The sequence below is a fragment of the Kogia breviceps genome, chromosome 4, assembly GCF_026419965.1.
Source record: "Kogia breviceps isolate mKogBre1 chromosome 4, mKogBre1 haplotype 1, whole genome shotgun sequence".
Taxonomy (NCBI): domain Eukaryota; kingdom Metazoa; phylum Chordata; class Mammalia; order Artiodactyla; family Physeteridae; genus Kogia; species Kogia breviceps.
Window position 1 is genome coordinate 147,072,244 of NC_081313.1, and position 15,912 is coordinate 147,088,155.

The 15,912-nt window shown below is 41.5% G+C and overlaps 1 protein-coding gene across 5 annotated transcripts in view; it reads left to right on the forward strand.

Annotated features, from left to right (window-relative positions):
• The first annotated feature begins 1,385 nt into the window (after positions 1-1,385).
• LOC131755773 (UDP-N-acetylglucosamine--peptide N-acetylglucosaminyltransferase 110 kDa subunit-like) overlaps positions 1,386-15,912 on the forward strand; it is a 66,732-nt gene continuing 52,205 nt past the window's right edge. For 3 of the 5 annotated variants that reach the window (XR_010840327.1, XR_010840328.1, XM_067032149.1), the window contains exon 1: positions 6,610-6,699. Coding sequence is in view for 2 of the 5 variants with exons in the window: in XM_067032149.1 (XP_066888250.1) it covers positions 6,646-6,699 (54 nt within the window). In the remaining 3 variants the exon portion in view is untranslated. Of the gene's footprint in view, positions 1,835-5,003; positions 5,140-6,609; positions 6,700-15,912 lie in introns of those variants that run through there. The other 2 variants (XM_067032151.1, XM_067032150.1) reach the window with 2 other exon arrangements.

Below are 15,912 nucleotides of genomic sequence, written 5' to 3' on the forward strand. Positions count from 1 at the left end.
GGGCCCTGAAGAAACCATCCTAAATTACGAGCTATGATTGTCACTTGATTTTCTCACAAAGAACAATCAGAACTCGTGGTCTTAAGTGGCTTGGAATGTGAAAGTAAGAAGTCTCTTAGATATTACTCGAGGACCCCACAAAAGCCCTTTGGTGAAAGTTTGGAAAACATTCGGCCTCTTAAAATTAATTCTTGGAGTGTGTTACGAAACATGACTGAACCAAAAGGATAACGGTGTTTCTGGTTCTGTTGTTAGCATTCTCCATGGAAACATCGCGGAAGCTTCTGGACTCAATTTCCTTCCCCATGTGTGAATGTCACTGAAAATATCCAACTCCATTCTGTCCCCATATTACTTCAGAAACTAAGCAAAATGAAGACTCAAGATTCATTTCAAATAATGAAATGAAAATATAATATGAGAATGGAACTGGGAAAATACCTGGTTTAAATTCTGGAAAGTACTAACTATACAATTCTGGATAAGTTGCTTCATCTTGCTTAGTCTAACTTAATGCGGATCTCACGGGATGTCATTAAAATTAATTTAATATCTTTGTATAACGTACAGTGTTATGTAATTTCTTCTTGTTCTTCTTGAGTAAATTCATATCTTTAAGCAACTCACTTTAAAAAATAGTTACTTACTTGCTAAAGTACTCTCACCTTCTAGTGTCAGCTGAATTGTGTCCTGCTCAAGTTCATATGTGGAAGTCTTAACCCCCAATACCTCCTAATATGACTGTATTTGGAGATAAGGCCCTTAAATAGGTAATTGAGGTAAAATGAGGTCAAACGTGTGGGCTCTAGTCCAATATGACTGGTGTCTTTACAAAAAGAAAATATTAAGTCACAGACATGCGCAGAGAGAACAAAGTGATTATTAGTAACCACGATCATGTCCTGAATGCATGGAGTAAGTCACCACTTGCCAACCACCGTGTCAAGTCAGCAGAAACTACAGAAATTAAGAGCTCTCCGCAGAAATTCACACACTCGTGCACCAGGTAAGGGACCACAGGCAGACGTTCATTCAGCCTTTCATGTGTCCCTCACGGAGTGCACGCTCTCTCCTGGGCGGGGAGAGCACAGACACTTATGGGGAGTTTTACTACTTTTAAAATGCATTGATACAACCATGTTTCACTTTTCTTTGGATCAGTCAGCAAACGCTTTTTGGAAACCCCAAATTCTCCACATCGCCTACCTTTCGGGCCGCCCTAGACTCAAAGCTCACGCCCCTGCTCCTCAGGCCGGGTCCCCATGGGAGGCGGGGTTGCGTGCAGACGCAGGGCGAGCGCGCAGACGTCCACGAGCCCCGCCCCCACGGGGCCGCCCGCCGGTTTGAACGCAGCCCCGCGCGCGCACGTCGGGCGATGAGGCTGGCGCCATGGGCCTGCGCTGCGCCGTGGCATGGAGGGGCTGGCATAGCTGCGGCCCGTGGCCCTATGTCGCCTGGCTGCGACGCGGGTCCTGCGCACGCTGCGGGGCCGCAGCCGCCGGGCAGTGGGCACCCGAGGGGCCGGGAGGCGAGCCGGGGCCCCCAGGCGGGTGTGGGCATCGTGTCCGCAGCCAGCGTCCCCGAGGCCGCGCTCGGGCCATGACCACTCGGTGAAGGTGCGCCGGAAGTGCGCGGCCGACCTCTTCTCGCGCTGTGAGGACCTGTGCGAGCTGCAGGACTCGCTGTCTCTGCTCGCCCTGTGCACTTGCCTGCGGGAGGGCCTGCTGGACTTAAAGCCGACCGCCTCCGCGGGGTGGACTGGGCGTCGCTCCTGGGCACCGTCTGCCCTTGATCTGTATCCAGAGCTTCTTCCAGCCACGGTTTGGCGAGACAGGTTTGTAGTTCCCGCTTCCAGGGGCTCTCGTGTGGGCGCTGCGGAGTGGGGTTTTAGATGGTGCAAGGTGAAGGGTGGGCACTCGAACCGGTGCCCAGTGCCCGGGTGTGCGTGCACTAGACGGGCCGTGCGGCCTAGGACTCCTGCCAGCTCGGTGACCGCGGTCGGCCGAGTGCCTTAAGGCTTCTAGGTCTCAGTGTTCTCATCTGTAGCATGGGCTGAACAGGACCCAGTCTCTGTGGCGGTTACAGGGATGCACTGTGTTCATGCTTGTAGGCTCTACAATGTAGAACACTTCGCACAGTTTGGAGCATCGTTAATTGTTGCACAGATGTTACCTGGTCTGTTGAATGACTTTGTCTGGTACAGACCAAAGCGATTAGGAAATGGATATATCCCAGCTTCATTCCCTTTCCATTAAAACAGGGCTCAGGGAAAAAAAAATCTTTTTTTCAGTAGTCGTATCATATAGTAGAAAGAGCACCAGTGTGAAGGCAGCTTAGTGTTTGAATTCCAGGGCTTATGCTCTCTGTGGCCTGGGCAGGTTACTTTTGAACTGCAATCCCCACACTTGTAAAGTGACATTAAAAGCCACTCTTTCTGTGTGTTCTTAGAATTAATTAAGCAGGTTATGTGTGTAAAGTATCCTGGCACTTGACTGAGTTGTCAGAACCGAGGGCTGCTGGAGACGATGCTTCTGCCCTAGGTAATCTCCCCTTCTACTGGGCAGCAGGTAGACACAAGCATAGTAGTCAGTGCCCTGGAAGAAGTGAGTTCTGGTGTTGCAGAGCACAGAATCATTTTGTTTTTTAATTTAATTTTTATTTTACATTGGGGTGTAGTTGATTTACAATATTGTGTTAGTTTTAGGTGTACAGCAAAGTTATTCAGTTATACATATATCCATTCTTTTTCAGATTCTTTTCCCGTGCAGGTTATTACAGGATATGGAGTAGAGTTCCCAGTGCTATGCAGTTAGCCCTTGCTGATTTCCTATTTTATATATAGCCGTGTGTATATGTTAATCCCAGACTCCTAATTTATCCCTCCACCCCACCTTTCCCCTTGGCAGAGCACAGAATTCTAAAAGGGAAAGTTCAGGTTAGGCTTCTTGGAGGAGGTGGCATCCTTTCTAAGGAGAGTAGAACCTCCTGGGGTGGCAGGAGGGAGCAGTGTGTCAAAGGTTGAGAAATATATAAAAATATGGCAAAACTAATGTACTGGACTGGAACTCAGGGCTTGGGAAAGAAATGAGAGTTGATACTGGAAACCTAGTGGGGCCCAACAGAAAGGGGCCTTGGCTGTCCTGTCGGAAGTTTGGATGTTTATCCTGAAGGCTGTGGGAAACCCTAAAGAACAATGAGATGGACTTCTGGTTTAGAACACACTCGGACCTCCATGTGGAAGGCAGTTGATTGGGTGCAGGGTGAATTGTAATCTAAGGGTCCCCTTAAGTTATAAAAGGATGGACTGGATTTTGGAGATCCGAGAGAGAATGGGTGGGGCCTGGTGACCAGCTGGAAAAGGAAGGGCAGCAAACGTGGGTGACAGTTTACAGCTGCATCTTTTTGTGCGATACAGAGCTCAGTAGGAAGGGATTGGGGGTGGGGAGAGGATCTTACTCCATCTTCCGTGCTTTAGAGGGCCCTCATAGATGGGTCTGGGCCCAAGGTTCAGATCTGGGCTTTTTGCGAGGACAGGTGTTTGAAGGCATGCGAGATTCGTAGGTTACCCACAAGATGATACAAAGAATCATAGGTCTGAGAGTTTTTTAAGTGAGTATATTTGAGGATGTTTATAAGTTGAGAGAAAGTAGCGAGCAGAGGAAGGGTGTGAAGATTGAGGAGAGAAAATGATGGTTCATTTGTTTTCAGAAAGCTGAATACTTGTCGTGTGCCTGGCCCTTTTCTAGGATCTGGGGTTCACACCCAGATCATACGTAACATCTGTTCACACCCATATAACAGATACCATCTGTTATCTCTTCTGCAAGGACAGTTCAACTCATCCCCTGGTGAAGAGAAGTCAGATTATTCTTTGCATCCCATTCAGGTGTAGGAACTGTTCTGTACCTCTGAAGGGACTTTACTTAACCAGAGAAATAAGTTAGAAATTAAAAGAAATTAGAGCTGGAAGGGACCTGAAAGGCCACGGTACTTAATTTTGCCTAATATTTTATATTGAATGTAAGAAAAGTTGATTGCAGAGCCCATTCTCTTCAGAGGTCCTTCACTGAACTTTATGTTTTTCATCCAGTGAGTCTAGCTTGTGGATTTTGGCCTCCTCCTAAATTTGCTTCTTCATCCATATTACATTTTGCCTGGACTATGGCAGAAGCTCCTGGGTGGTTTCACGGCCCCTGGGCTCAGTTCCTCTGAGTTCATCTGCCTACTCAGGTTGAGTGATCTTCTAACGTAAGAAGATACGCTTAAAATAATGCTGCTAATGGCTTACCCACACAGAGTTAGTGCATACTAGCCGCCCAGCGTGTGCTCTGCACAGAGGCCTGTAGTCTGAACTGTGCTCTGCTAAGCCTCCTGGGGCTCTTTGACCCTGAGGAAGGGGAGCTTTTTGTGATCACTCCCTTTATCTAATCAGTCCTTCAGCAGCGGGGCACCCTTACTCAGCCATTGGTAGCCCCGGGCCTCATCACCTGTGGGATACAGTCCATGCTGTCTCCCAGGCTTGCTTAGGCCAGCATCTCTATTTTCCTTTCTGTCTGTTCTCACAGTTGGACCCCTGGCCTTTAAGTCATCGCCACCTGCAGTATTTACTGTGCCCAGCAGGTGTCAGCCTTGAGTGTCTTTGCACAGATGCTCCCTGTGCAGTTAATGTACCTTGTACTCCAACTCTGCATGGTCTCATCTTTCTACATTGTACTTCAGGATTATCATGAAGCCGTCACTTAGATATAACTTTTTGCCTCCATAGGAACCTCTGTGCATAAAGGTTATGGTACTTTATCTCATGTGATTGAAATTTTGAGTTTATACATCTCCTTAATGAAGGTTTAAGGGCAGGAGTCGTTTCCAATCCTTAGCACAGAGCAGATGCTTTTTTTTTTATTTAGATGCTTTTTAATGGTGATAAAATATATGGTTTAAATCACTCATTTTACAATAATTTTGGTTTAGGTTGTGACAGAAATAAAGTTTACAGAAGTCATGTTCCTGCGATAAGAAGTAAAGATGTGACCTTCTAGTTGTGTAAAGCTCTTAAATTCTGAGTAAGTGCGTCGGTGCGCTAAGGAACGTGGAACTACATGGCTAGTTGTGAGAGAGAGAGACTTAACTATGTTAACAAAGGTAAGCCTTCATTGTGTCCTGCCAACATTTGATAGTTGCTTTTGGGGCAAACTATAGCAATAAAATTTTAAACTTGTTCTCCCCATTAAAGGGATTGAATAAATCAGCCACTTTGGTGCACCTGTGTCTTGCGAATTGTCCACTTGGAGATAGAGGTTTAGAAAGTGAGTTTCAGTCTTGTTTAAGTCCCTTCTCATTAGACTGGCCTCATGATTTCCTACACACCACATTATTTCCTGTGTACCTTTTCTTGGTGTTGTTCATGCCTGGAGTGTCTCCTGTGCCTGCTCAAAACTTGGTCCATTCTCCTTTGTACCGTGGAAGTTTGTCATGCTGGCTACTGTCACAACTGATTTACTTAAGTTTCTGTTAAGCCACAAACCACACATTTTGTATATTTTCTGTATTTTGTGTTTGTCTGTATTTTTGTTTGTTTGTTTGTTTTGTTTTGTTTTTCGGTATGCAGGCCTCTCACTGTTGTGGCCTCTCCCACTGCGGAGCACAGGCTCCGGACGCGCAGGCTCAGTGGCCATGGCTCACAGGCCCAGCCGCTCCACGGCATGCGGGATCTTCCCAGACCGGGACACAAACCTGTGTCCCCTGCATCGACAGGCGGATTCTCAACCACTGCGCCACCAGGGAAGCCCTGTTTGTGTGTATTTTAATGTTTCTCTTCAAGAAATGTTATGGGAAGGGAAATAGCAAGATGTAAAGAGCAAAAATGTCATCGTGATCTTTAAATTGTTAGAACATGTATCTGCAATCATAATTATAACACACTGTGGTATGTGTTAAAATAGGAAATATATGTCATGTCCCGTAAGAGCAGCAAACTCAGTGGTGTTAGTGGGGGTGTGTCATGGAAGTAATTACAAAGCTGGTGACTGTTAGTTGGATTCCTGAAACATTAGTGTGTGTTCCCTGTGTCCAGTAGTGGTCTGGAGGGGTCAGGAAGCCTGCCTTTCAATTTGAGGAAGCAGAGGGTTTGAGGTCCTCTCTCTTCTGTGGCTCTAGTATACTTCATAGCAGGTGATAAAATACTGGGTTTATAATTGACATTTAAATCACTGATTGATCATCAAGATTGGGAAGTATCATTGGAAATGAAAATAGGAAGAGTCTTAAGATTTTTAGGTTTTTCTTTTTTTTTCCTATGTCTCAAAAGGTATGTAGTGTTTTACTGAGTGGTTGGGAATAAAGTTTGCAGTATTCAGTGTATTCACGTTTAATATCTAAATACAATTAAACTGCTGCTGTTAACTGGAAGAACACTTTGTTACTGACAATTTTAGAATGCATCTGTTCATCAGTTACCTATTTGGGAAGACTGTAGTTAATGATTTTATGAATGTGGCTATAAACCTCCAATAGACTCAAGAAAAGCAAATAAGTCAAGATTGACAAATGTATAGGCTCTTCATCTTATTGTGTGTGTGTGTGTGTTTTTCCCTTTTAGTTATTTGCAAAGATGTAAAGAACTCTATCTCTCTGAAGACAGTAAACTTCATGGGGTGTAATATGACATGGCAGGGAGCAGATCACATGGCCAAGAACTTAAAGGTGATTTTTTTATGTTTGAACTTTCATGAAAACATATGTGATTGAAGCACATTAATATATTGATACAGATGGAAGTTAATTTTTGTCTTTTGACACATGTGAGTGCAGCTTTCATTTTGTTGAAAGAATATGACCAGTTTTCAGTTTGGGATTCTACCATTTAGTAAAGATAGTCCACTTAATTTTAGAAATAAGAGATTTAATATATAATACCTCATAATATTTTTATGTATTTTTATTTACTGAAAATGTTGATTGTGATACTGTGAAAAATTATGCCATTCTAGTCTTCAAGACTTAAATCAATCAAGTGTTTACCAGCTGCTGTAGTTTATAAGCTAATAAAAATCACTACATCAGCAACTTGTAAATATAGTTTTAAAAATAATGCCTTAACAACTTTACAGTGGTTATAATGACTGTATTTAGGACTAAAGTTATTTAATAATTTGACACGAAGCCTTTTTAATAGTTTGATGGTGCAGATCAGGGATGGGCGAACTATGGCTGGTGGGCCAGATCCAGCCTGTCACCTGGTAAAGAAAGTGTTTTTGGAACATAGTGGCACCCGTTGTTTACATGGTAGCTATGGCTACCTTCACCCTACGCCAGTGGGGTTGCGTAATTGCAACAGAAACTGTATAGCCCACAAAGCTGGAAATGTTTAAATTTAGATTTTAAAAATTGAAAAATTCTTTGATCCTATAGAGGGCAAGTCCGTTGACCCCTGGGATTGAAAACAGTCAAGAGCACGGGTGCCGAAGCCAAATGGCCTAGGTTCCAGTTCCCTTTCTCCCATTTCATAGCTAGTGACCATGAACCAATCACTTAAACTCTGTGCCTCATTATGAGGTTTAAATGAACTAATTTATATAAATAGTTTTTGATTTATTACAGTAATTAATTACAGTCATTGATTGCTGTTATTAGCAATCACTAATGTGTAAGTGATTGCTGTTATTTTTGCTTGGAGCTTTTAGAAGTTACTGTTAATAGAAAAATGACACTCATAATTTTCGTTTTAGAGTGTCAAAGGCACTTTGAGTCCTTTATTTTCTCAAGAATGTGATAAGATTTTTTCATTTAAAGTCAGTGTTCTCTATTACCAAAATTTATTTTATGAATATAAAGAATTGAATGTCTTTAAGACAAGACTTGTGGTGAAATGTGAAACCATTATTTTTCCCAAGGCACATCAAACTGGCTGTGCATAGTCCAGGCCTCTAAAGTCTGTGTGCATACCCTAGGTAGCACGTGAGATCCATTTTGTAACACAGTTTTTAAAATAATGCCTTGGACTTCCCTGGTGGTCCAACAGTTAAGACTCTGCGCTCCCAATGCAGGAGGCCCAGGTTCGATCCCTGCTCAGAGGAACTAGATCCCACACGCATGCCGTAACTAAGAGCCCGCATGCCACAACTAAAAGATCTGGCATGCCGCAACTGGAGATCCGGCACAGCCAAATAAATAAATAAATATTTTAAAATAATATTAAAATAATGCCTTAGATTTAGGAAAAGAAAATATTAGAACCTATTTGCCTTTGTATCATTTTCAAACTATCTGTGTGGTTTATAATGTACATACATTATATGTATAGAACTTCGTGTATATAATTTGTTAATAAATAAGATGCATATTAAAAAGTTTTCTTATGGGTTACCCTACCCAGTCCGGTGTTTGGAGACCATTGGAGGACAGAATGATGACATTTAGAGCCTCAGCAGTCATAGAATTTAGGACCAATTCCCTGACTTAGAAGTTAGGGAAGATAATTCCTAGACTGTCATTGAGTTGTCCAGCTTTATATAACTGTTCAGAAACAGGTCATCCAGTGGCTGGAATCTAATCACTGACGGACTAGAATCTGGGTCACTGGACTCGTAAACCAGAATGACTGTTTAATTTCTCAGCTTGATTCCCCCTCCATATATGCTTGATATGTGTGTGTGTGTAAATCTCTGACGTAATAAGCCATACTCAGTAGGCACACCCTGTTTCCTTATTCATGCATCTTAATTTCATCCCGTGAAATCTGTGAAGTATCAGACCACCAGAAGGCATGCAGACACCTGGCCTGAGAGTTTTCCTTCCAGGAGATCTGATCTTGACTGTATGGCTAGTTTGAGGCACGTCACTCTGAACTACAACACGCTCATTGGTGACCTGGGTGCAAGAGCTTTTGCGGAATCTCTTAGTGAGGATTTGTGGCTTGGAGGTCAATTCTAAAATTGAAACTATTGAATTTTTAATATGATATATGCTTAGCATTTGGCATGATACTGTTGTGATAGGATTGTTTTAAAGCCTCATTTTTCCGTTAGGTTTTATTTTGCTCGTAAACTTTGCCTATGAGTTGCATATATTCTTTATAGAAAATGCAGAGTTACAAGAGTACAATTACCTATAATCTTAATACCCAGACATAATCACTGTTCATTTTGGTGGGTATACTTTCAGTCTTTTTTTTCTATGAATATATTTTGTCCACTTGGGGATAACAAAAATAAAATTGTAGTATACTTGCTATTTCATATTCCTGCTTTTTTCATTTAATGATGTATCATGTAGTATTCCATCTTATTGATGTCCCATAGTTTAATCAGTTCTTTGCCATTCGATTTAGACAGTTTGCTTTTCCCTGTCAGAATCATTGTGAATACGTTGTATATACGTCTCTGTGTCCATCGGGATTACTTCTGTAGAGTAAGGAACTAGAAGAGGAATGACCTGAGTGTGACATACTTGTAAGACTTTTGATACACATCGCCGAGTTACCATCCAGAAATGCTATGCCAGTTTGTAGTCCACCCCAACAGTGGATGTGAAGCCTGCCTCTCACAAACACTGGCTTGCAGCACTTGTAAAAAAATGTAAAACTACAAAAGTGAGTACCTCTCCATCTTCTGTGCCAGTAGGATTACTCCCAATTTTGTAACTTTTTTCAGTTAATTTAGTATGAGCATTTTGGCATGTCAGTAAATTTGCATCTCCTGCATCGTTTTTTGCGATTGTTCAGTATTCCATTATGTGAGTATGCCACAGTGCACATAGCTTATCCATTCTTGTATATAAGCTTTGTCGAGTTTTTCACTTACAAATAGTACTCTGATATATATCCTTACCTATATCTCTGACTATTTCTTTTGGTTAAATTCTTAGAAAGAGAGCTGTTGGATCAAAAGGGTATAGACATTATTTCAAGGCTCTTCGTACAGAATCTTGGCTTAATCTGATAGGAGAATAACCACATTTTGTTTTATTTTGTATTCATTTGATTTACTGGTGAGGTTTACTGGCTGTTTGTATTAATCTGGCTATTTGGTTAATTAGAGCGTGTGTCCATTCTTCTGTAGTGAGAGCTTGTAAGGCTTGTATCATATCCTGTCAGATCCGTATGTCTGACTTGCTATTTCTGTGTGTCATGGGGGTGTTGAAAGACTCCAGTTACTTTAATGTGATGGTCCGCACAACACTTAAAAAAAAGACTCACCATAGTTTCCTTTCATGTAATAGTTTTAAATACCTGTGCTTTGGTGATGATCCCTTTGGTTTAAATGAGTAGTTTGTTCAGCCCCAGAACGACTAGAACTCATGATCAGTTTTTCTGGTTTTTGTCTGACTTTTTATGGAGAGAGTTCTTGACCATCATGCTTTCATGATAGGTTTTTAGTATGTATTGTCTGTTCACACATTGTTTGAATTTGTTATTATTTGTATCCTCTTAGACTTGTCTTTTTTGCTCTAAAACTAACACTTATTACATTTCTTCTATTTTGTTTTCCCCTTTTAAGTAGTTTCAAGTGTGATTTAGAGCTGAAGATCATGATCCACAGAATGCCATGCATCTCTGACCTCCACCAGTTTTTACTCGTGAGGTTTACATGCCACTGCCGCCCTTGCTAATTATGAGCTGAGATTCATTTTGTGATGCTTTTTGCTCATAGGTTATATACAGTTCTTCTTCTGTATACAGTTATACAGTTCTGTAATTGTAAACTATGTTGGGTGATTTATTGGTACTAAGCCAGGGTTATCATTGCACATCCAAGAAGAGGTTTTTAAATTGGATTATGCATTATGTGTGTGCGTATAGGTTTCTGTTGTTTTTCCATACCCCAAATTACAAGCCTGCCATGACTTGTGTTGTGCAGGACTCTTCCACACGTGAGAAACTGAGAGTTGTCTATATGTTAAATCTGTAGAGTTAGCCAGTGACCTTTTGTCTTTCATCAAAAGCACTTGACCTGCAACACTGTGGCCTCACCAGTGAAGGAGCAAAGGCTTTACTAAAGGCCCTTGAAACCAGCAGAACTCTGCTCGTTCTGGTAATAAGAAAAAATCCACCTGTTGGTATGTGGTCACTGTTTTTAAATTGATTAACATATAGCAAAACAAAAAGATTTGTTCACGTATTGACAGTTTTTAAAACTTACTGTGTTCAACTTTCCTCATCATGTACAGTTGGCCCTTGAACAACATGGGGTTAGGGGTGCCGACCCCTACGCAGTTGAAAATCTGGGTAGAAGTTTATAGTCAGTGGTTCCGCATCTGTGGATTCAACCAACCTTGGATCGTGTAGGACGATAGTACATATTTATTGAAAAAACATCCGTGTGTCAATGGACCCGCGAGGTACAAACCCATGTTGTTGAAGCTTCGACTGTACTTTTCTAGTTTTGCACTTCCCTTATGTTTTTAGCAGATGATGTACTGATTAAAGTGAATTATACTTGTAAATTCTTCTTATCTCTACTCTGAATAGAGGTGACCCTAGATACTAAGCCTGCTTCCACCGAGAGCATTATTTGTTTCCTCTGCAACCTCTGAATTCTTGCAAGGAGTACTTTGTTCATTTGTCAGATTCACAGGTAATTTTTTTTAATATCTTCTGTGTGCCAGATACAGGTTTAGGCACTAGGGCTAAAGCAGTGAACCAGACAGACAAAAGTCTTGCCCTCATGGAGCTTACATCCTAGTGAAGGAGTTCAGATGGCAATGAATAAACAGATAAGTAACATAATTTGAGATAGTAGGAAGTGCCTAAATATCTTAATGTAAGGAGAGTGAGGAGGGGCGGGTAGGACTCCATTGGATAGGTCTGTTAGGGGACAGCGTCACTGGAGAAGTGGCACTTGCACGGAGACCTGAATGAAGAGAGGAGCAAGCCACGGAAGATCCGGGGTAAGCACATTCCAGGACAAGGAGGCCGTGAGTGTGCAGGCTTGTGGGTGGGTGGAGTATTTCAGGAGAAGCAAGGAGGCCGACATGGCCAGAGGACTGAGTGAAGAAGAGTGTGGTATGACATGAGGTCAGGGTGCTAGCCAGGGGTCTGATCTTATAACGTCTCGAAGGCCAGAGTACAGATTTGGATTATTCTAAATGAGTAGTGGGTATTGAACTGGAAAGAGGCATGATCCAAATAGTATCTGAATAAGGTGAGCTGGTAGAGAGAATGGACTTGGGGGGATAAAGAAGAGAAACAGGGAGACCAGTTGGGAGACTATCGCAGTGGTCCAAATAAGAGATGTTTCTGGCTTAGCTTCGGTTGGAAGTTTGGAGCAAGTGAAAAGCGCTTGAATTCAGGTTGTGTTTTGAGGGTGTAGCTAACAAGGCTTGCCGATAGATTGGATGTGGGGTATGAAGGAAATAGTAACACGGAGACAAGTCATTGATGATTATGTGTGCAACTGGGTGGTATCACTTAGAAGAAGGGGGCCAATGGGAGGAGCAGCTTTTGCGGGAATATCAGGACTTTGGTTTGCTATCTTAGATGCCCTTTAGGTATCTAAGTGTCTGGACAGTGCTCAGACTCTACTTTCTATCCAAAGGTATCCAAAGCCACTTTAGATGCAAAATGTTTAAAGTTGACCTTTGCTCCTGCCAAAATCTTACCCACTGTGGGCAGTCTGCAGTATGTCATCTTAGGTTTCTGAGGAAGAAACTAGAATACACAAAGGAGGAAATAAGTGTACAATTGCATAATGTAGATTCCATATTTAATTTTATGAGAAAAGCAATAATAGTTGGCTTTTTGTTTTAAATGGAAATAGCCACTCATTGGGAAATAATTACTCTAATTTCAATTTATTTGACTTGAAATCATTCTGTGATGAAAGCAGTTATGTAAAAAGGTCTGCAGAATGGAAGGAGTGCCAAGTCAGAGCTATATAACATGTGTTAATTCTCTCGGAAGAATTTCTCTTTAATGGCTTGTTTTTCTTTCCTTCTTAAAAGAAAATTATCAAGGTACGTCCTGCCATCTTAAAACTAAGTTTTTATTCAAATGAAATGGCTTTTCTGTTTTTGAAAATGGTGTGTGATGCTTTAATTTAGCTTCCCAGAAATGCAGATTGAAGACCTTTTATTAACTTAAAATGTCTTAATTTGCAGTGAAGATCAAACCCTCCTCAATTACCTGTAACTTAAATGGCATATTTATCATTTCTCTCTCAGTACCAGTGGATAAGTTCTCCATCGGTGAAGGAACCATCCAAAGCTGCTAGACAGAAAAGGAGAACTATAATTTTGGGAAGTGGTCGAAAAGGAAAAGCTACTCTTAGAATTGGCAACTCTTTCTTTTTTTTTAATGCTACTAGAACTTATACCCCTTATATGTCCGGTGGGCTAAAATTAAAACAGCCTTAATTGTTATGCCTCAACGTTTAATTATTTCCTGAATGGTTAGCTATCAGTATTATTTGTGGTTCTTATGGAACGCACCTAGGAGGTTCCTGACACATAGTGTTTAATATGTATTAGATATTAATTCTACTATGATAAAGCTCTTGAAGTGACAAAATCCATATCAAGATATTAGGTCACCTTTTCTCCCTTTCACGTGGGGTGCAGGCCTTGGGAAAGAGAGGGAAGCATGTGATGTGTCTAGTGACAACCCCAAAATAAAATAAAGCAGGCAGAGGTCTTGGCGCTTTACAGATATGAATAGCTTTTCTTGTCATCAGAGCCCTGTAAACAGACAGTGTAGTACAGCAGCGCAGACAGATTAGGGTCAGGTACAGCAGGGAAGTGGATCAGGCAGGATAAGAACATGCGGAGAGTTGGCGGGGGCTGGTTCCAGTGGCTTTATTTACTAAAGAAACAACAAAAATCACAGATGATAATGATGGGGTTTTTTTTCCCAAATATACGAATCAGTGGAAAAATTAGAAATGATCATGTTCAGAATTGTGATCAGTTGTGTCTAAATATGTAAAGTCAGCTACTTTCCCATAAGCCAGAAATAACAATAAAAAACGAGGAAAGATCCCATTAGTAATAGTCACAAAAATTAGTAAATATCTAGAAGTCAGTTCAGTGTTCACCTGAAAAAGTCAGTTCAAAAGGATAGATGAAATATTTTAAACATAAGTGTTAACATTAATAAAATATAATATTATCCTATTACCCATCAACATATAAAGCCACTGGCAGAGGGAAAGACAGATCAGTGGAAAAGTCCAGAAACTGGTCCCTGTTTACTTGAGAATTGTATTTTAACTTAGACAATTTTAAAGTCTAACTTGACTTTTTGTCTAATTGACTGATTGAAGCATTGCTAATTCATTTAAATAGAAATTAGATATTGGCATCACAGCATACACAAATTCTAGTCAGTCGAAAAGATGCAAATGAAGCTAAATGCAAGAAGCAAATACACAATACAGGAGAGAATTTCTGTGTAAGTGTAGGGAGTACAGAAGCCTTCCTAAGTAAGCCATAAAACTCGGAGGCCATAAACTGAACGATATTTAATTACATGAAAATTTAAAAGTTTTCTACAGTTAGTTCGAGACATAAACAAAACAAAATGACAGACACAAAAGTTTGGTAGTGTATTAACATATAATGGTGACTGTTGATACAGAGAAGAACCCACCAATAAATGAAAAAGGATAACCAAATTTTATAAAGGCAGGGGGTGGTTTCTAACTGTATGAGCAAACCACTCAGAAGAAACACAGCTGGCTACTACACAAATGAAGAGGGGCCAACTTCTTTAGGAAATGCAGGTTAAAACCATGGGATTTTCTTCCCTCTGATGGGCAGAAATTCTAAAGACTGATAACATCTGGTGTAGACGAGGGACCAAACACACTTTGCGTATGTTAAGTATAACAAATGTGTTCAAATTTGGAGCGAGGCTTGCAGCATCCATCAAAGTTCAAAACTCTCTTGCTCTTTGACCAAAGACTTTTACTTCTAGGCACCTGCCCTCTGCCAGTACTCTGCCTTGCACAGAAGCGTGCATCAAACAGGCACTCGCAAGTCCGATGAGGGAGACTTACCTAATGGGGAAACTCTAGCGACAACCTGGATGTCCTTCGGGGGGCGTCTGATCAAGGAAATGAGGATCCATCCGTGGTAGGGAGGAACGTGTGTGTGGAGCTCGGGGAAGGCCTGTGAGCAGACTGGGAAGACGGCCTGATACGTCATCAGGTCCAAAGGGAAAAGAGCAGGTGTAGAAAAGGACATGTCTATTATTCCACTTAGAAACCCACAGTGTTTGTATTTGTAAATACTATATATGTATATATGTACATATTGAAACACACATATATACATGTGTACACATTTGTGTATCTGATCCTGAAAGTGCACAAAAGACTGTTAATGGCAACCACCTCTATGGAAGGGAATAGATCTTTGTATTTTTAGTCTAGTTTTCCTAATCGTGTGCAAATTTAGAGTTAAATTTTTATGTAAAAATTAGGCAGTCAGGAGAGGCCTAGTGACTCTTTTGTGGGCTTCTCTCACCTCAGGATGCACTCTCCGTGCCCTTTCTTGTTTCTGGTTTGTCTTTTGCAGCAGACACCACTGAAAGTAGCATCTTGTCATCCGCTGCCTACCGCCTGCGGTATTCTTGCGCCCTCTAAACCCTCACCACCTTTGTGAGCTGCTGTTTCCTGCTGAGGTGGAGCCTTTCCCCTCACACACACCCCTCTGATACCTTGGGAAGTCCCGGGGTTTCTCAGTGGGCATTCTAGAATACTCATCCCAGAGATGCAGTGGGTTTTTCAGCCACATGCATTTGGGGAAAACTGTGTTCCTATATGAATTATCCTCTTGGAAGTCCACGATTCACCAGAGCTCTTGAGATGGTCTAGGAAGTTGAGTCAAGAAACCCTTGTAGCCCTGTTAATTCAGGATTTCCTAAATTTCTGTGACTGACTGTGGTACTGCTTTTTCGGTCACAACCATCCTCATCAGCTT